Genomic DNA, 19,898 nt, shown 5'->3' on the forward strand with positions numbered 1-19,898 from the left:
TGGGTTTCATTCTTTGAGCCTTGGAAGTGTCCCGGCGCAATTAGCCGGATCTGCAGCCTTTCCCGAAGGCTAAATCCAATTGAAAACCATCATCTGGCAGTGGAACAAGTCAGTCGATTGTTGAAGGGAGGGATCGTGCAATGCAGTGAGACAACAAACAGCAGTCTTTTGCCGTTGCAAGTTCATTGAACACAGTGATTATTGCCTATGACGAAGATGAGTTGATACTCAAGAGAAGTGCGCGTCTCATGATTATTTTATAAATTCACCATTTAGAGTGATTGCGAGGCGCGCGCAGTGACTCTGTCATTATGTGAGGCAATTCAATGGAGTCCTGATAAAAGATCTATCCCTCTTTTTGCCTCCATTTATATACATAATTCCGGCTAAGTGCAATGGAGCGGGAAGTTGGCTGTCTGTGTTTTGGGGAGAGAGGGAAAGTCAATAAATCCATTGTGTGATTGAAGGAGTGTGTTGGGGATTCTTTGACTTCTTGAGCTCTTCTCTCTTGCTTGTGCATAAGTTATTTATCACGGACAATATCCAGAGGAGTTTTAGGACTCACGGGAGAAGAGAGTGAATAATGCAGGAGGATTATTATGACATGAGATTCCTCAGCTTAGTAGGGGTGTTTATTTAAAGTTGTTTTGGATTAATCTTTTACACAATGATTGGGTCAAGATGTCTTTGATTTATTTCACTGATGATTGGAGTTATAATTAGAGTAACTATAAATGTTCTTCAATGGTTTTCCTTAATGATCTGTTTCCATGAGTCTTTTGTGTTGCGGTGGAATGGTTTTGTGGGTGATAAATGGTTTTGATGTTAAGTCTCAAATTCAGACATTAAATTATAGAGCGCACTTTTATTGCTTGATCTTGAACTGTTGTTTGGCTTGTCTGTCTCTCGCGCCCGTATATCTAATGGCTGAAGACGATGAAGAAGAAGAGGTCTTTCAATTTGTCATCATCTCAATTTCCTTGCGTATTAATCCAATATAACAAGGGCAGTGTTGTGTGTGTGTGCAGTCTTGAGAGAAAAAGAAGGGCTTTTTTCCAGCGGGGGTGACAAAGTATCGGCTTTCCGGTTGCGTTCAAAGTCATTTTTCACGGATGGTTTCTGATTGCACGGCCGTCGATATAATCTGCGCGAGGGTGGAAGAAAAAAAAATCCAGGGGCTCGCCAATGCACAGGGGAGGGTGTAAATTCATCATTATCCAAGGCAAAGGGATCATCCGGCTGTTATTAGAGTAAATTGGTTTGTTTTACTGGCCTCGCTTTCCTGTCTCTCTGTTTTTTACGCCCTGCTTTTGGGGTGTGTGTGTTGTGCTCTTGATGCCATTAATAATGGGGTGGAGAGGTGGTGAATGGTAACAGAGTGACTTTTTCCCTCCTTCAACGGGATATCCCTGCACTTATTCTTTGGTCATGTGACCACCTTCGTCCCAGTTTGTCCCAATATTATGTTACCTTCTTTCGCACTCTCGCTCTTTCCCTGTCGTGGGTGGAAAAGGAAAACTTTTCCTGCTCCGTGAGGTGGAAAAAAGAAGTGCCTTTAATAACGGGGGTGTTGAGAGGCAATAGAAATTTCTATTTTACAGCCATGCAAGGAATTTTGTAGTCATCCAACCTCTGTCAACATAAACACTTTACTGAAGGTGTTTTCCATGAGATTCATTTTTTATGCATTTCTTCATTAGTGCGGCCTGTCTTCTCCACCCACAGTGTGGCGGAAAAGAGCCGTGCATGCGGTGTAGTTTGGCGAACATGAGCCCAAGAGTGTCTCGGATTCTACAGTCGCTGTTTCTGGTGTGCTGAAGTGGAGGAAGCTGATGAAGTGGGGAAAATTTATTATTCGCTGCAATAAAAGTTGCTTTGGATGCAAATTGAAAATGAGTGGCGAAAGAGAAGACGGACGATGAGTGAAAATGGAGAAGGAAAGAGGAGAATGGATACTTTTTTGGGGTGGGAAAAGGAAGTTGTCAGTCACTTTGAGGAGGGAAAACACACACTCAATCCACTCGAATGCAAGAAGTGCAGGTGTTGCTGTTCAATTCACCAACTCAAGAGGGAGAGAGAGATCGCTTAAGACATCTCGACGCAGTCACGGTGTTTTCCTGAGGAAAATCTATAACAATCTTCTTTGCAATAACTGGGCGTGTTGCGAATTCAATGAAACCACAATCTTTCGCCGTCTCTCATGGTTGTTTTTTTTATTGCAACAAAGCAGCGCTCAGAATGCGAAATTGTCGACAAACTGACTAAAGAGCGCTTCCACGCGGCAAAGAGATGAATGGTTTTTGCAAAATATTAAGAGCTGTTCGGAAAATACACACTCGCTTGTGTGCAATGAAAAATTTAAGGTGGTATTTTTGCTTCACAATTAACATATGTGGTGGTTTTATGTGGAAATTAGATTATATTGAGGGAAATTTTATTAGTTGTGTGCCGTTTAAGTATTTCGAGGGAAGTTGCGCGCAATTCGACGGGTGAAGAGAAAACTATGAAAAGTCGATTTATCATAGTTTTCGTCTTATGAATTTTTGAAAAGATTTTTATTTGTTCTTCATGTAAAAAAATTGTCATATTTTGCCAATAAAAAATCAAATATTCATTATTAACGCTGTACGATTTTTCGAAGAAAAATGTCTCAAAAATTGCAGTCAAACGCATAAAACGCCTTTTCAGAAACTAATTTTAGATTTTCAAAATTATTCTTAAATGCTTTTTAGACTTTGAATGAATATTTCTCATATCGATTAAATTTTTTCACTTGAAAACATTAAAGAAAAGTTCAAATAAAACATGAAAAGTTGATTTTTCAGAACTTTTTTCGATAAAATCGACTTTGGAAAGTAATATTTTCAGATTTTACATAAATTTTGCCATATTTTAGTCAAAAATTCTAATAATCATCATTAAAATGAACTAAAATATTTACAAAATAATAAATACAGAGCAATATTTGCACTTTACCGGACGATTTGAAGGCGTTTTGAGGGTTTTGAAGCAAATTTGGCAAATTTCACATCTTTATTAACGCTAAATTTTGAACTCGCTCTGCTGAAAAATGGCAATTTTGACTTTTGATAGTTTTCGAGGCACCCGTCGCAATTGCGAATGTGTTGCAAAGCGAGCACAGCAACACAAATATGTATGATTGGAGGCGAGCGCAGAGTTTCATTTTCGGTTGAGAAAATCTAGACAAATCCACAGTGGAAAACAATGTGATTTTATGATCGGTAGTGGAGTGTGTAAAATTTTTAACCGCTCGCACACAATGTGTTTTATGGTTAGTTGTTGATCTAAATCGAATGATGAGTTGCGCGTTTCCATACTGCATATAAAACCCATTGAACTCGCGACTGATGATTGCTGATGCGTGTCTCAAATGGTGAAGAAGAGAGTGTCACTTTCACTTGATAGACTTCTTATCTCGCTGCTTCTCACGGTCTTCTAGGCACCCCAACGCCAACGTATCGCTGGCTTAAGGATGGAGTTCCAGTGGGAGACTTCACAACTAGTCAATACTACAAGATGCACACGACGCGTCGCGAGGACGCTGGATCGTATCAGTGTCTGGCGAAGAATGACGCTGGCACGATTTTCAGCGAGAAGATCGGCGTGACAGTTGCATGTGAGTTGATCACACTTGAATCTAGCTTAAATTCAATGGAACTAATGAGTGATTTTCACTGCAGACATGGGCATTTTCGAGGACTCCAGCGAGAGGCGAGTCTCCGTGCAGTCCGGCAATGCCATTCTGCTGAATATGCCACCAATTGAGTCCGTGCCGCAGCCCTCGGTGACGTGGCAGACGGAAGAGGGACCCTTGAATTATGACATAAAGTATGCCGAAACGACACAGAATCAGTTAATAATTCTCAGTGCCGAGGCGGAGGATCAGCGGGCTTACAGGGCGCGCGCCATTAACACGCAACTCGGCAAGGAGGAGAACAGCGCATTCATTCACGTTAATGTCACGGGGGATCCGTACGCTGAGGTGCCGCCTGAGATTATCGTGCATCCGGAGAGTGTGAAGGTTGTGCGTGGACAGCAGCTGATAAAGCTGCAGTGTATCGCCAATGCGCGGCCGCTGTATCAGCTGGAGACGCTGTGGCTGAAGGATGGTCTGCCACTAGAGGCGGCTGGAGTTACGTACAACCTGGACGATCCGTGGAACAGGACTTTGGCCCTGCTGAACGCCAATCTCACGTACACTGGGCAGTACAGCTGCCAAGTGCGCCTGAAGAGCGGTGAATTCCCCACCATTGTGTCCACGGCGAATATTGTGGTGCAGGAGCCGCCGTCCTTCGCCTCGCCGTTCAGGAGTGAAACCGTGGGAGATTATGGCGTGCGAATGGAGCTGCCATGCGACGTGATTGGCGTCCCAGCGCCCTATGTCACGTGGTTCCGCAATGCCGAGGCGCTGGACATGTCCACAGATCGCTATAGCGTGCGTGAAGACAACTCACTGGTGATCAAGAAGCTGACAATGGACGATTCGGCGATGTTTCAGTGTCTGGCGAGCAATGAAGCCGGCGAGAAGTCGGCCTACACGTGGCTGAAAGTCAAGAGTAAGTTTACGGAAATGTGCTAAGTGACTTCTTGTGTAAATTATACCTTTAATCATCTCTTTCCCTTGTGGTGTATAATCTTAACTCTTTCTCCATTGTATTTGTCTAATCCAAACCTGTCTAAAAACCGTTCTGTCTGGGGGACAAAAAAAAAACTTGCTGATTCGTAGAGACTAACAACAGTGGATTGATGCGAGATAAGCGTTTAGCGCAGCCTAGGATAATCCGAATGAGATCTTCATCAACACTGACTAGCAAAGAGAGGGAATTTCTCTATGATAAACGCCGTAAGAATTTATTCCCCTGTAAAATGAGAGATTGTAAATTCACTGGCAATTTTGCAGCTTGAGTTTTTTTTTTGATTTTATTTATTTTCCTCTTCAAACACAAGAGAGCACTTGATTATGGCTTTAACGTCATAGATTTTATTTATACACACCAAAAAGTATGATTTCTGTAATCTTGAGAGTCGCACAGAGAGAGAAAAATGGTTAAATTGATTTTGGATGAAAAGTCCAAGAAGTGAAGAAGAAAGTGAAATGAGAGACTCGTATTTTCTAACCACATGTTTGCATGTTCGCACTCATTTGATGGCTAACGTGAATGCTAATATTTTAACATGGATTTAAGGGTATTTCATGTGAATAAAGCACAAGCAGAGTGAGAGAATGACGAGGGGGTGAAATGTAACTAATAATTTTGAGATTTGTAACTAACCAAGAGAGCAAATGTGGTGAAAAATGTATTCACAATCGGAATTATAATGCGTGATTTTCCCATTTGCACAGCATCGACACCAATTCTTGAGCAAGCGCCGGAAAATGTCACGGTTCTGGATGGCAAAGATGCGACAATTCAGTGTCGTGCCGTTGGCGCACCGACACCAAACATCACATGGGTGTACAATGGTGAGTAAATGCTTCTTCCTATCACATGTTTAAGTGCTCCCAAACTAACGGTGTTTGGCTGTGTGTCTTGGCCATTAACAAATGAGACAATTTTCTTTCTCTCCTTGCGCTTTGATGTGGTTGATTTTTGGCAGAATCGCTGCCAATTGAGGTGTCTGGACGCGTTCAAGTGCTCGATTCCGGCGATTTGCTCATATCGAACGTGAGGGAATCCGATGCTGGACTCTATACGTGCTCCAGATCCAACGAGGCGGGAACTGTTGGTGGTGAAGCGTATCTTTCTGTGATGGGTAAGTTTATCTTCTTTACATTTGCCGTGGCACTGGAAAATGGCTTGATTTTCTGCACAATTGCACTGATTTGTGGGCGGGGCAAGCGAGTGGGCGTGGCCTAATCAAATTCACGGTGATTTCCAGTGAGAACCCAGATCATTCAGCCGCCAGTGGACACAGTTGTCCTCCTGGGACACACGGCTGCGCTGCAGTGCAAAGTGTCTTCAGATCCTTCTGTGCCGTTCAACATTGACTGGTACAGGGACATCCAGGTGGCTCCGATTGGCAACAGTCAGCGAATTGGCGTGCAGGCTGACGGCAGTCTGGAGATCCAGGCTGTGCGGGCGTCAGATGTGGGCGTGTATTCGTGCATGGTGACATCGCCTGGTGGGAATGAGACACGATCAGCTCGTCTCAGTGTCATTGAGTTGCCCTTCGCGCCGACAAACATCAAAGCTGAGCGCCTGGACACATTCACGCAGAGGGCAGTGAATGTCTCCTGGACGCCAGGCTTCGATGGCAACAGTCCGGTGCTGAAGTTCATTGTGCAGAAGCGAGAAGTGTCGGAATTAGGTGAGGATGAGTTGTGTTTTTATGTGTTGATGCAGAAGTTACTGGAGTGGTTTATTAATCAGCAGCTATTCCAGGACCCATTCCAGATCCTCTGCTCAATTGGGTGACAGAGTTGAGCAATGTTTCGGCTGCTCAGCGATGGATTTTACTGACAAATCTCAAAGCTGCCACGGCTTATCAGTTCCGCGTGAGTGCCGTGAATAGCGTTGGAGAGGGATCACCGTCAGAGTCCAGCAATGTGATCAACTTGCCGCAGGAATCGCCGTCAGGACCGCCAGTGGGATTCGTGGGATCGGCCAGATCCTCAGCGGAGATCATCACGCAGTGGCAACCACCGCTGGAGGAGCATCGCAATGGTCAGATCTTGGGCTACATCATCAGATATCGCTTGTATGGGTACAACGACAGTCCCTGGACGTATCAGAATATCACAAATGAGGCGCAGCGGAACTACTTGATTCAGGAATTGATCACCTGGAAGGATTATGTGATCCAGATCGCGGCGTACAACAACATGGGCGTGGGAGTTTACACGGATGGAGCGAAGATTAAGACGAAGGAAGGCGTTCCGGAAGCGCCACCGACAAATGTGAAGGCTTTCGCGGTGAATTCGACCAGTGTTCGCGTGCGGTGGAAGCCTCCGAATCCCCAGCAGATCAATGGAATTAACCAGGGATACAAATTGCAGGCGTGGCGGTATGAAATCTACGATGGGGAGGAGCACGAAACGGAGGCGAAGATGATAACTGTGCCGCCGAGCTTGCTGGATCCTCTGGCAGAACAGGAGGCCATCATGATGGGTCTGGACAAGTTCACGGAGTACAATATGACAGTGCTGTGCTTCACAGATCCCGGGGATGGTGTGAGGAGTGAATTTGTGTATGTGAAGACGAGTGAAGATGTGCCGGATGAAGTGGCTTCGCTGCAATTCGATGATGTCTCAGATAGGGCAGTGAAAGTGACCTGGACGCCGCCGAAGAGCATCAATGGCAACTTGTTGGGCTATCAAGTGAGATATCAAATCAAGGATCGCCCAGACACACTCAAGGTGTCCAATTTGACGTCTGAAGAGACGAGTTTGCGTGTGATGGATCTGCAAGCGACCACGCATTACTGGTTCGAAGTGACTGCCTGGACTGCGGTGGGAGCTGGAGTGCCACGGACGGCTACAATGCAATCTGGAGTGGAGCCAGTGCTGCCTCATCCGCCCTTTCAGCTGGCTCTGTCCAACATTGAAGCCTTCTCGGTGGTGCTCCAGTTCACACCGGGCTTCGATGGGAACTCCTCGATCACCAAGTGGACTGTTGAGGCGCAGACAGCCAGGAATATGACGTGGTTCACGGTGTACGAAGTGTCTGATCCCGAAGCGTCCACACTCACGGTGACCAATCTGGTGCCCTTCACGCCGTATCGACTGAGATTAGTGGCCACGAATGTTGTGGGCGCTTCTGAGCCTTCGGAGCCCACGAAAGACTTCCAAACCATCCAGGCCAGACCAATGCATCCGCCGTTCAATGTCACCGTGAGAGCCATGAGTGCCACGGAGCTGCGAGTGAGGTGGATTCCGCTGCAGCAAACAGAGTGGTTTGGCAATCCCAGAGGCTACAACATCACGTACAAGAGTGTGGAAGGCAAGACTCCAGCTCTCAGTGCTCTGATAGAAGATCACACGGCCAACAGTCACGTGCTGGACAATCTCGAGGAGTGGACAGTTTATGAGGTGACCATGAATGCCTGCAACGATGTGGGATCGTCGAGAGACAGTCCGAAGGCTGTTGAGAGGACTAGAGAGGCTGTTCCTTCCATGGGACCGCTGGAAGTTGAAGCCAACGCCACGTCGTCAACGACAATCGTCGTGCGGTGGTCAGAAGTGCCGAAGGAACACCAGAATGGACAAATTGACGGATACAAGGTGTTCTATGGCGCTGCAGGGAGAGGATCTGTCCTGTTCAAGACCATTCCCAGCAATTCCACCTTCACCACGACCTTGACGGAGCTGAAGAAGTACGTGGTTTATCACATTCAAGTGTTGGCGTACACGAGACTGGGCGATGGCGAACTCAGCGTGCCGCCGAACAGAGTGCAGACTTTCGAAGACACTCCTGGAGCGCCGTCGAATGTCTCCTTTCCGGATGTGTCATTCAGCACGGCGAGGATCATCTGGGATGTGCCGGATGAGCCAAATGGAGAGATTCTGGCATATCGAGTGACTTATTCGCTCAATGGATCGGTGAATTTGAACTTTAGCCGGGAATTTCCGCCATCAGATCGGACTTTCAGGTGAGTTTGAGGAATCAGAAGTTTAGAAGATCTCGTTGAATGTGATTGATATTTCTTTTAGGGCCACGCAACTCTTAGCTGAGAGATACTACATCTTCAGCGCCACTGCCCAGACGAGACTCGGCTGGGGCAAGACTGCCGCTGTTCTTGTGTACACGACCAACAACAGGGAGAAACCTCAGCCGCCGTCTGTGCCGCAGATCTCGAGGAGTCAAGTGCAGGCGCATCAGATCACCTTCAGCTGGACACCGGGCAGAGATGGCTTCGCTCCGCTGCGCTACTACACAGTTCAGCTGCGGGAGAATGAGGGTCCGTGGACGTCGCTGCCGGAGAGAGTGGATCCCACTGTCACGTCCTACACTGCCACGAATCTCAAGCCCTACACGACGTATCAGTTCAGGATTCAGGCCACCAACGATCTGGGTCCGTCGCCATTCAGCAAGGAGAGCATTGAGGTGCGAACACTGCCAGCGGCGCCGGCCAAGGGAGTGTCGGGCGTCAGAGTGGTGCCCATCACGATCACCAGCGTGCGTGTGCACTGGAGTCAGCTGCCCAAGTCCCAGTGGAACGGAGACTCCGTGACGGGAGGCTATCGAGTCCTCTTCCAGCCCATCTCGGACTTCCCCACAGCCTTGCAAGCGACGCCCAAGCAGGACATCATGGGCATTGCGTCTGAGAGTGTGATCTTGAGTGATTTGACGCAGGACAGGAACTATGAGATTGTCGTGATGCCATTCAACTCTCAAGGCACTGGACCACCATCGCCGCCAGTGGCTGTCTATGTGGGCGAAGCTGTGCCGACGGGAGAACCACGAGGAGTCGAAGGAGCGCCAGTTTCGTCCACAGAAGTGCGTCTGAGGTGGAAAGCACCGCAGCAGGGCTTGCAGAATGGTGATTTGCTGGGCTACAAGATCTTCTATCTGGTCACGGATTCGCCACAGGAGCTGGAAGAGGGCAGAAAGCACGAGGAGGAGATTGAAGTGGTGCCAGCGTCCACCACGGCGCACAGTCTGGTGTTCCTGGACAAGTACACGGAGTATAGAGTGCAGATTCTGGCCTTCAATCCGGCTGGTGATGGTCCGCGATCCACTCCGATCACTGTGAAGACACTCCAGGGACTTCCGGGGCCGCCGATGAATCTGAAGTTTGCCGACATCACGATGCAGAGCCTGAGAGTGACTTGGGATCCGCCGAAGAAGAGGAATGGCGAGATTCTGGGCTACATTGTGACCTATGAGACGACAGAGGAGAATGACAGTGAGTTGATAGCCTGTGGAATTGGGGGTGTTTTGAGGGTTTTGAGGCTGATTGGCTTTGGGTGTTCTTACAGAATTCAGCAAGCAGGTGAAGCAGAAGGTCACGGGCACGAGTTTGCTGGTGCAGAATCTCGAGGAGGAGGTGACTTACACCTTCGCCGTGCGTGCTCAGACGATTGATTACGGTCCGCCGGCGAGTGGGAATGTGACCACGGGCCCGCAGGAAGGCTCTCCGGCCACACTGAAGGAGTTGGTGCTGTCAAAGACAGTCTCGAGTGTGGATATGCACTGGATCAATGGACCGAGTGGCAAAGGACCAATTCTTGGCTACTACATCGAGAGTAAGAAGCGAGGTGAGTGTTTTTTATTGCCTCAACTCATCCCTCTTGGCGCGGCCAAATGTAATAATAAAAGTGATTCTCTTTTCTCTCTTTCAATGCAATTTCCATGCTCCAATTATTTCTTCCCTCTTGCAAACCACACACAATTATTACCTACCGAATAAAAAAAATATTCTATCCACAAATCACAGACAATGAGAATTCGTACAATTGTGAGTATTGTCGATGTTGTGTGTAATTCTGTGATTGTTTCTCGATGTGTGTTTCTCTGCTTAAAAACACTCTGATGCTGTGCTTGAGCGTGAATTAACGCCGGTGTTCTTCCACTTGACAGATGATCAGCGATGGGAGACTGTCACGAGGACAACGAGTGGCACACTGCAAGAGTTCACTGTGAGCTATCAGAGTCTTCTGCCCTCCACGGCCTACACTTTCCGCGTGATTGCCTACAACAAGTACGGCATCTCCTATCCCGTGTACTCCAAAGAGGCCATCCTCACGCCCTCGAAGCTGTATCTGGAGTACGGTTATCTGCAGCAGAAGCCCTTCTATCGGCAGACGTGGTTCATGGTGGCTCTCGCTGCCACTTCCATCGTCATCATCATCATGGTCATTGCCGTGCTGTGCGTGAAGAGCAAGAGTTACAAGTACAAACGTGAGTTTCTTCACTGTAATTTCTCTGATTTTCCACCCCTTCGCCAAAAGGGTGAGAAGGATTAATTGCAAGCACGGAGTCTTGGGCGGGAACCAATTAATCAGAATTACATGCACTCTCGCTGCTTCTGGACTCTATGAATTTATTATGTGTGCCTGAAAGATGTTGAAAACATTGATTTTATGCATATTTCATGAGGAAGTTGTTATAAATGTATCACAATTAATTCAATTTACCACAAAAGTTTCTTCATTGAGTTTGAAATTCGACGGGTGAGTCGAAAACTATGAAAACTATCTTAATATTGCTTCGAAATTTGTCAAATTTACCTAAGAAAACCCTGAAATTTCTTATAATTGCTCTGAAATAATTGTTTTCTGAATTCTTCAACTGATTTTATTGGTATTTCTTTAAATTTCTGACTCAAATATGGCAAATATTATTTTCCAAAGTCGATTTTAATTAGTTTTTGAGTCGATTTTATCCAAATAAGTTCTAAAAAATCAACTTTATATATATTTGATGAACTTTTTTCATGGTTTTCAAGTAAAGTTTTGCGAATAAATGCAATTTGAGACAATTTAAAGTGATTAATATTCAACTTTTCATAGTTTAAACTATGAAAAGACACATAAAGATTATTTCCAGGCAGTAAAACAGATAAATATATTTTCAAAAATCAACTTATCATAGTTTTCGCTTCACCCGTCGAACAATTTATATGTTTTGGGCATTTTGAATGTATGGGAATTATTTCCTTTTGAAATGTTTGTGTTTAAAACTGTGATTTATTGCTTTTCACTGTGAAAATCAGGTGAAGTGAATCGGCGAGAAAATGCACTCTTAAAGTGTGAACTTTTCTCTCTCTTGCTGAAGTGATAATTAATGACTTTGGAGTTCTTCAGAGTTGATTGAATTAGAGACAAGATTCTTCATTGTGTTCTCTTTGCAGAAGAGGCGCAGAAAACTCTGGAGGAATCCATGGCGATGTCCATTGATGACCGCCAGGAATTGGCTCTGGAGCTCTATCGATCGCGCCACGGCGGCGGCGGCGGGACGATCACGTCGGCCACGGCCACGATGGCGAGTGGCGGAACGCTGGGCAGGAGAACGCTGGGAACGCTTGGCAGGAAGTCTGGCCACTCGTCGGCAGGAGCGGCCGCGCTGGGAAAGTCTCCGCCGCGGCCTTCGCCGGCGTCTGTGGCTTATCACAGCGACGAGGAGAGTCTGAAGTGCTACGATGAGAATCCCGACGACAGCAGTGTCACGGAGAAGCCCTCGGAAGTGAGCTCGAGTGATTCTCAGGTGAGATTTCTGGGCGATTTCAATCGCTGTTTGAAGGGAAATTTCATTGGGGAATTTCTTATCAATGTTGCAGAATTCTGAGAGTGAGAACGAGAGTGTGCGCTCGGATCCGCACTCCTTCGTGAATCACTACGCCAACGTGAACGATTCGCTGCGGCAGAGCTGGAAGAGGCAGAAGCCCGTGCGAAACTACTCCAGCTACACGGACTCCGAGCCCGAGGGCAGCGGCGTGATGAGTCTGAACGGCGGTCAGATTATTGTGAACAACATGGCGAGATCCCGAGCGCCACTGCCGGGATTCTCGTCGTTCGTCTGACCGCCGGCCGAGACTGACTAGCAGTTGAGGAGCTTCTCATGTGATAATCTTCAAAGTGAACTTATGATATGATTTATCTGTAAATATAAGGAGATCGGAGAGGCGAAAACTGCACGCGAGCGCGAGGAGAGGAAAATCAAAAGAAAAATTGCTGCATTATTTACTTAATTAGCGAGTAAAATGATTAAACTAATCAACAACTCTCTCTTAGGCGATAAGTAGAGATAATATAGTATTGTCTTCTTAGGGTTTTTTTTTAGTTGAGAATGATTCGATAAATTGCGACTGAGTATCTGAATAGTAATTTAAAACTTGTTTTATTTTTAGCGTATTTTAGGTAGTATTTAAACCATTGAAAAGGAATCTTTTGTAAATATACAATTTTCAATGCTTAATTTTGTAAAATTGACGATATTCGTGCATTCAAGGCGAAAGTATATTATCTTCTATGAATAGAAGGAACAGAGTTGGAAGAATCAACTGCCAAAATTGTTAAGTAGAAATGTAAGATTTTCACAAATTTGCCGTAGATTTAAAAAGAGTCAAAGTTTCTCTTAAAAATTGCAAAATTGATATTCAGAATCTAAAGAGTTAAACAGTTAACAAAGAAAAGTAAGAATAAAGAGAAAAAAACGTTTAAAGATAATATTGTAAATAAGATGAGAGAAGAGAGAAAAAAATTCTATAAACTCGTGACGATATCAATAACCTTATCACTAATCTAGAGTCTCTCCAGCTCTGTTCAACATGAAGAGATTTAATGGGAGAACCTCAGAGTTTAGCGAAAGTGTTTCTGAGCGTGTGTTGCAAACTGCCATAAATTTTATTAAATACTTCTTATATATATATATACCCTACATTAGAGAGAGATATTGTACGAAAATGAGCGAGAGACAATTTAACAATTCTCCCAGTTAACTTTTATTGTTGCAATAGAGATTACACGATAGCAGAAGATTGTATAGAAGGAGTCGAGGGAGTAAATAAACAGTGAATTATCGCGTAAGTTCAGCAGTTGGCCACTTTGCCGATGATCTTCCGGAAGATCTCGATGCCGCGCAGATAAACGTCCGCGTGCAGAAACTCGTCGTGATCGTGCAGAAGAACTGGCGTGTTGTTCATGGGCGAGAATCCGATCGCTGGAATGCCAATTTCACGCACATAACGACTGTCAGTTCCTCCGGGGAAGATTTGCGTGCGGATGCTGAGCTTCATCTCATCGATGGCACTCTTGAAAGCCACCCAGAAGATGTTGGCATCGTCAAGATCTGTCTTCGGCACCGGCGGTTCCTTCTGCTCGAAAGTTATCTCAATTCCGCCTCCGGCTTCCTCACACCAGTGCTTCAACTGCTCCAGGAAGTCGTCGTGGTTCACATCTGTCGCCAGACGAATGTCAAATCCGATGGTCAGGAGCGGAGGAACAACATTCGATTGAACTCCGCCGGAAATCTTGGTCAAATTCACTGTCGTCACGTCGCCGATCAAGAGCTCAGGATTGTTCTCCATGCGCTTCACTTCGTGCTGACGCAAATCCATGAGTTTATCCACCAGGTAGCGCACTTTCTCTCCAGCTGTGTTCTTGTGCAGCAGCGATCCGTGGCCAGGAGTACCTGAGCACTTGAAGTAAACATGCCAAATGGATCGTTCGCCATAAAACACTGGATAAAGATCAGTTGGACTGGCAATTCCCTCGTCCAGCGAGAATCCCACTTTCAGCGCCCGGAAATCTTCGGTGTGAACGAACTTCGCCATTCCCAGCTTTCCTCCAACTTCCTCGTCTGGCACGAAAGTGGCGTGAATCGTGCGCTTCAGCTTCACGCCGTCCTTCTTGAAGGCGCGCAACGCGGCCAGGAATTGCATTCCGACGCATTTCATGTCTTGCGAGCCGCGCGCGAAGATCTTCCCGTCGGCGGCGAGATGCGCCGAGAAGGGCGGATGCGACCACTTCTCCGGGAACACCGGAACCACGTCCATGTGGCTGTTCAGCATCACGGCCGGCAGCGACGGATCGCTGCCCTTCAGCGTCAGCACAACGACGGGATTCTTGTCGTTCACTGGATGGAAAACGCTGAAATCCATGCCGAGATCCGTCGCCTGGCGGCGCAGGAACTCCACGCAAGGCTCTGGAAAGTTATTAAGGCACTAAAGCTATTATTTTTCCTTTAATTAAAGGCAGTTTAACGTCTCACACAAGAATACAAGAATATTTTCTATGAAAGCTTGAGGCTTTATCCATAAAATAGTTTCGCAATCACTCAGAAGATCCTTTTAAATATTGTTCCTTCTAATCTTTCATCTCTTCAAAGTGTATCTAGAAAGTCTTTCAACTCTAATTAACACTGACCTATTTGACCGCCGCGCTTAAATTTTTTCAGGATCCGCAGTCAACATAACAATGCATAATTTCCAGCTAATTAATTGATTACGACTATCTGTGCAAATGCTTGTAAATCTCCACGAAGAGATCCTCTTATTTATAGACACTCTTCAAATATCCCATATCAGTGTCTCAGTGATAAACACACGGCTTATCACACTGTAAATTCCGCCAATTAGCGCCTCCCCTCGTGAGCAATTGACCGCTTCCTGCGCTCGCGCCCGTGGGAATCAGGACACTCACCGTAGTTGGGATTGGGATGCACGCTGGGGATCCTCAGGTACTCCCGGAAGATCTTGATCTCCTCATTGTTTTCCCACTTTTCCGTCATTTCGCCGACACGTCAGCCAAATTCACACACTTTCACTCGCGAACTTTCCTGTTGCGCTCTCGAGAGTCAACTGGCTTAAAAATAAACCGACAGTGGCAATTTATGGCCGCGACTCCAACGGAGAGACTTTATCGTTGCTCCGCGGCGGAGCGCGATTACAGAAATCAACAACCGCAGACACGAAAAGCCAGTGGTTTTCAAATTGGGTGCATTTAATACAGGGCAGTGGGACTCAGCAGTTGGCCACTTTGCCGATGATCTTCCGGAAGATCTCGATGCCGCGCAGGTAAACGTCTGCGTGCAGAAACTCGTCGTGATCGTGCAGAAGAACTGGCGTGTTGTTCATGGGCGAGAATCCGATCGCTGGAATTCCGATTTCACGCACGTAGCGACTATCCGTGGCTGCCGGGAAGACTTGAGGCCGAATCTTGAGCTTCAGTTCGTCGATGGCTTTCTTGAAAGCCACCCAGAAGATGTTCGTCTCATCCAGACGCGTTGGCGGAACCAGAGGATCCTTAAGCTCGAAGACTAGCTCAATTCCTCCTCCGGCTTCTGCACACCATTTCTCCAGCTGCTTCTGGAACTGCTCATGATCCACTTCCGTGGCCAGACGAATGTCAAATCCGATGGTCAGGAGCGGAGGAACAACATTCGACTGAACGCCACCGGAAATCCTGGTCAAATTCACTGTCGTCACATCGCCAATTAGGAGCTCAGTATTGTTCACCAAGCGACTCTGTTCGGCCTTACGGAAATCCATCATTTTATCCAGGACAAATCTCAGTTTCTCTCCAGCTGTGTCCTTGAGGAGCAACGATCCGTGGCCAGGAGTGCCTGAGCAGTTGAAGTGAACTCTCCATGTCGGTCTCTCGGCATAGAAAACCGGGAAAGTATCCGTGGGACTAGCAATTCCCTCGTCCAGCGAGAATCCCACTTTCAACGCCCGGAAGTCTTCAGTGTGGACGAATTTCGCCATCCCAAGTTGTCCTCCAACTTCCTCGTCTGGCACGAAAGTGGCGTGAATCGTGCGCTTCAGCTTCACGCCGTCCTTCTTGAAGGCTCGCAGCGCTGCCAGGAATTGCATTCCGACGCATTTCATGTCTTGCGAGCCACGCGCGAAGATCTTCCCGTCGGCGGCGAGATGCGCCGAGAAGGGCGGATGCGACCACTTCTCCGGGAACACCGGAACCACGTCCATGTGGCTGTTTAGCATCACGGCCGGCAGCGAAGGATCGCTGCCCTTCAGCGTCAGCACAACGACGGGATTCTTGTCGTTCACCGGACGAAAAACGCTGAAATCCATGCCGAGATCCGTCGCCTGGCGGCGCAGGAACTCCACGCAGGGCTCTGGAGAGATGAATCTTGAGTTTTCCTGCCCTCAATCTTACAGACATATCAATTTACCATAATCGGGATCCGGATGAACGCTGGGAATCTTCAGATACTCTCTGAAGATCTTAATTTCCTCGTTTTTCTCCCACTTTCCGGTCATCTTTCAGCAGAAGATCAACGTCGGGCGTGTCAGTTTTCCAGACTGAAGTTTTTTCTCCCAATTCAACAGTTACAGATCAGATAAACAAGAAACCAGTCTGGTGCTTATGAGACAACTGAACGAGTGAATCCGACCGCAGAAGCTTTTATCTCTCAGGTTCTGAGCTTATCAGTGACCATTTTGGCCACCGAAAGATTAGAATTATTGCCTCCGGTCACGAAGAGCCCAGAGTCTCATTTATGGCTATTTTTCATGCGTGTTTATAGTGTGGAAAATGGGTCTTACAGGAGTAATACGTCGAAATTGGGTCAGTAAAGGTGGTCAAAGTGCTTCAGCATCGCCAATTGGTAGCGGTAGGAATTCGAATTCTCCTTCGCCAGGTTCTTCTTGGGCGGCTTCACGACAGTCTGCATCTGCATGAAGGACTGTTCATAGATCAAAGGGGGAATGGGCTTGAGGTAGTCCTCCAGTTTCGGCACAGGATCTCTCAGAATCTTCACTGAGCGCTTCTTTGGCTGAGGCTTTTCTTCTCTCTCCACAACTAAGTCATTCACATTCACCGGCACCAGATTTCTATAGACTCTCTGATAGCGGCCAAAGTTCAGCTTCTTGGAGATCTAAAAGAGTCGAGAAATGATCAGAAAATGACTGTTTTCCTGGCCAAATCATCAGAAAATATACTTCTTCCTTCGCAGCAGCCAGAACAGTTGGACTCACGGCGACTTTCTCTGGTTTCTGTGCCTCCATCATCTGTCTCATCTTCAGTGTAGTGTGGAGCTCGGGCTTGGCGAATTTATTCACACTCCCGGAGGATTTGGGAGGAGCTTCCGGAAGTCTCTCTGGCAAAATGAAGCGCACTTTCTCTTTCCGCGCATCTTCGAAGCAATTGCTCACTTGATAATTCACAGCTGCCAGTGGCTTCTCTCGGTTCCTAAGCAAGGATTTCCGCACAGGTACACTCTTCCTGGACATTCTCAACGACAAATTTCACGCGGAGGAAAACCACAACAAGAACAGACCGGCGTCGGGAAATGCAAGGTTATGTTGCTGTATTTGACAGTGTCTGTCCGCAGATGGCGCGGCAGTGGTGATATTTTGTAAACATGTGTTTTCGTGTCCTGCGAATCCTGCGAAGAAAATCTCTCGGGAATCAGTGGAAAGTGGGGATAATTCCTAGTGAATGCTAGGAATAAGTAGCGGAGAGAGTGAGTTGTGAAATTCGCGTAAAGTTCGCGCTGAAATCCGCGAGTTAACAGTCAAATTCGTATTTTTTCAGCACCTCCGCGACGCCTGACAGCCCGCAACGCCTCTTTTCCGGACGCCGAAGAGAGATCTTCTATATAAGCTGGCCAGACTATTCATTTCTCAATCAGTGTCGCTTCGAGTACATAAGAGACTCGACAGTGCTTGTCTGAGATCGCGCGCCTGCAGTCGCGAATTCACGCAATTTCACGCAGTCACGAGGCGTCCCGGATCAGCAGTTAATCGGTCAGCAAGGCAATCCATCGTCCACGCATGAGAAACTACAAGAGAATCCTCAACTCCATAAGGCACACCTCGTCTGATCACTTCTCGGAAAGCTCCGCCGCCAGCGTTCACATTTGAGTCAGGAAGCGTTTTTCCTCAGGCTTGTCCAGGAGCATCGAGCAGTGCGCTGGAGAGTGTCAACAGCTAAGATCAGCCTTTCACTGTACACTTTGGACCGTGTGTGTGCCGAGAAGCACTCCCGGAGGTCAGTGAGTTATTTGATTTGCTAAGAAGTACAGTGAAGACAGTGTTTTTAGGTGCAAGACATCATTTATGCTCTCCAGCGTGTGAATGTTGAGCAGAATGAGGGTGAAATTAAAAGGTTTCTGGATAGTGAGTGGGCGGAGCAAAGGAATAGGCGTGGCTTAAGCAATATTTATTGTCAGGATCAAATCTGCAGGGATTCTTGAGAGTTAATCAGTCTTTATAAGTTCTAAATGCAGCATTTTGTGTCTCTTGAATTCTCTTAGAGATTCTCTTAAGCACAATTGAGTATTTTAATTGGTGTTTAGCCGAAAAGACTCCAATTTCCTTATCCCAATGTTCCCAATTATGCGATGATGAATCACAATGACTCATTTTAGCGGCTTTTCCGGCTCATTGGCCCACTTTTCTGTGATCATTTCACACACTGTGCCTATAAAAAGTGTCTTGAGTGTAAGAAAAAAAGTCTGCAGAACAAGACTTTTCCTGGGTGTCTGTTTGCCCTCGCGCTGTCGCGATGGAGCGTGAGGAATTTGTGCGACCGGAGAAGTTTTGTCTTGCATTTGAATTTGATCGTTGTTGCGCGTGGAAAAAGTGTTCTACCGCGTTCTCCTCACTCTTCCACTCCTTGGCACGCGTCCAAGAGATAAATTTAGCCGATTTATAGTGGAGAGAGAGGGAAGAGAGTGTGTGTCTTGTTCAGCGAATTGAAGCACAATGTTTGTTTATATCGCACTAGCGCAGATCCTGCAGAATATAGCTGAGGAGAATTGAGAACCAAACTAAAATAGAGCGTGAGATCGCAGTGGAAAGAGTCATTGGGTCATCAACCTGCTGAGTGAATCTCCAAGAAGCCCCACTGTTTTGGCGTGCGCGCAGAAATTGGGCCACAATCTTCTGAAACTTGTGAGTGTCGCATTGAGGGTGAACATCATGGCTCCCATTGCAACAGTGTGCGAAGAGCAGCAGACTGCATCGTCAGATGTGTCCTCAGCCGCTGTGCCAAATGGATTAGATGGTGAGTTGCATTGCACTCTCTAACACATCGCGTAGCATTGATGCTGGGCTGTGGAAAATCACAGCTTTCCACCCAGCGATCATCGCTGTGGCTAATCTGGAGCAAGTCACTTGCGTCCTTGGGCGGACGCAGTGAAAATTGGGAAATTACAGCGAACTCATTGCCGAGCATATTAGAGAGAGAGAGAGAGGGAAAAAATTGACACTATTTCAAAATAATCATTAACCCATTGGCGATCGATTTTGTGTCATGTTGAGAATTTCATCAACAGCTGATTATTTAGAACGAAACGACTTTTTTCCTCTCCACTCGTTTTGCCAATGGGAAAAACCAGTGCAGAACTAGTTCAGAGTGGGAAAAACTATCACAGATATTTGGTGACTCTTTTCATGCGTTTGTCACGTGGAAAATCGCAATGAATCCATACATAATTTGGATTATACATTGTATGAAGCGTAAATCTGAT

General features: G+C 46.6%; 4 protein-coding genes across 9 annotated transcripts in view; 2 read left to right on the forward strand and 2 right to left on the reverse strand.

The window, feature by feature from the left end:
• Positions 1-12,483, forward strand: part of LOC132263363 (protein sidekick) — a 28,534-nt gene extending 16,051 nt beyond the window's left edge. The window contains exons 3-15 of one of the 5 annotated variants that reach the window (XM_059763090.1): positions 3,461-3,637; positions 3,702-4,577; positions 4,748-4,864; positions 5,366-5,485; positions 5,620-5,775; positions 5,902-6,330; positions 6,405-8,610; positions 8,672-9,867; positions 9,941-10,219; positions 10,399-10,419; positions 10,542-10,862; positions 11,815-12,167; positions 12,241-12,483. In XM_059763090.1, the coding sequence (XP_059619073.1) occupies positions 3,461-3,637; positions 3,702-4,577; positions 4,748-4,864; positions 5,366-5,485; positions 5,620-5,775; positions 5,902-6,330; positions 6,405-8,610; positions 8,672-9,867; positions 9,941-10,219; positions 10,399-10,419; positions 10,542-10,862; positions 11,815-12,167; positions 12,241-12,483 (6,494 nt within the window). The remainder of the gene's footprint in view (positions 1-3,460; positions 3,638-3,701; positions 4,578-4,747; positions 4,865-5,365; positions 5,486-5,619; positions 5,776-5,901; positions 6,331-6,404; positions 8,611-8,671; positions 9,868-9,940; positions 10,220-10,398; positions 10,420-10,541; positions 10,863-11,814; positions 12,168-12,240) is intronic. The other 4 variants (XM_059763091.1, XM_059763092.1, XM_059763093.1 and 1 more) reach the window with 4 other exon arrangements.
• A 998-nt stretch (positions 12,484-13,481) lies between these two features.
• LOC132263371 (aminoacylase-1-like) lies at positions 13,482-15,209 on the reverse strand. Its single transcript, XM_059763106.1, has 2 exons — positions 15,104-15,209; positions 13,482-14,606 (listed from the first exon to the last, which is right to left on the reverse strand). The coding sequence occupies exons 1-2, from the start codon at positions 15,189-15,191 to the stop codon at positions 13,492-13,494; spliced, it is 1,203 nt and encodes a 400-aa protein (XP_059619089.1). The 5' UTR covers positions 15,192-15,209; the 3' UTR covers positions 13,482-13,491.
• A 213-nt stretch (positions 15,210-15,422) lies between these two features.
• On the reverse strand, positions 15,423-17,715 carry LOC132263369 (aminoacylase-1-like). The gene is made up of 3 exons (XM_059763105.1): positions 17,365-17,715; positions 16,596-17,300; positions 15,423-16,538 (listed from the first exon to the last, which is right to left on the reverse strand). The coding sequence occupies exons 2-3, from the start codon at positions 16,681-16,683 to the stop codon at positions 15,424-15,426; spliced, it is 1,203 nt and encodes a 400-aa protein (XP_059619088.1). The 5' UTR covers positions 16,684-17,300; positions 17,365-17,715; the 3' UTR covers position 15,423.
• Positions 17,716-17,775: 60 nt separating this feature from the next.
• LOC132263367 (6-phosphofructo-2-kinase/fructose-2,6-bisphosphatase-like) overlaps positions 17,776-19,898 on the forward strand; it is a 30,470-nt gene continuing 28,347 nt past the window's right edge. The window contains exons 1-3 of one of the 2 annotated variants that reach the window (XM_059763099.1): positions 17,776-17,888; positions 17,960-18,415; positions 19,154-19,432. In XM_059763099.1, coding sequence (XP_059619082.1) covers positions 19,348-19,432 — 85 coding nt within the window. In that variant the 5' untranslated portion in view covers positions 17,776-17,888; positions 17,960-18,415; positions 19,154-19,347. The remainder of the gene's footprint in view (positions 17,889-17,959; positions 18,416-19,153; positions 19,433-19,898) is intronic. The other variant, XM_059763098.1, reaches the window with a different exon arrangement.

This window comes from Phlebotomus argentipes, unplaced genomic scaffold, assembly GCF_947086385.1.
Source record: "Phlebotomus argentipes unplaced genomic scaffold, Phlebotomus argentipes genome assembly contig_15, whole genome shotgun sequence".
Classification (NCBI taxonomy): Eukaryota; Metazoa; Arthropoda; class Insecta; order Diptera; family Psychodidae; genus Phlebotomus; species Phlebotomus argentipes.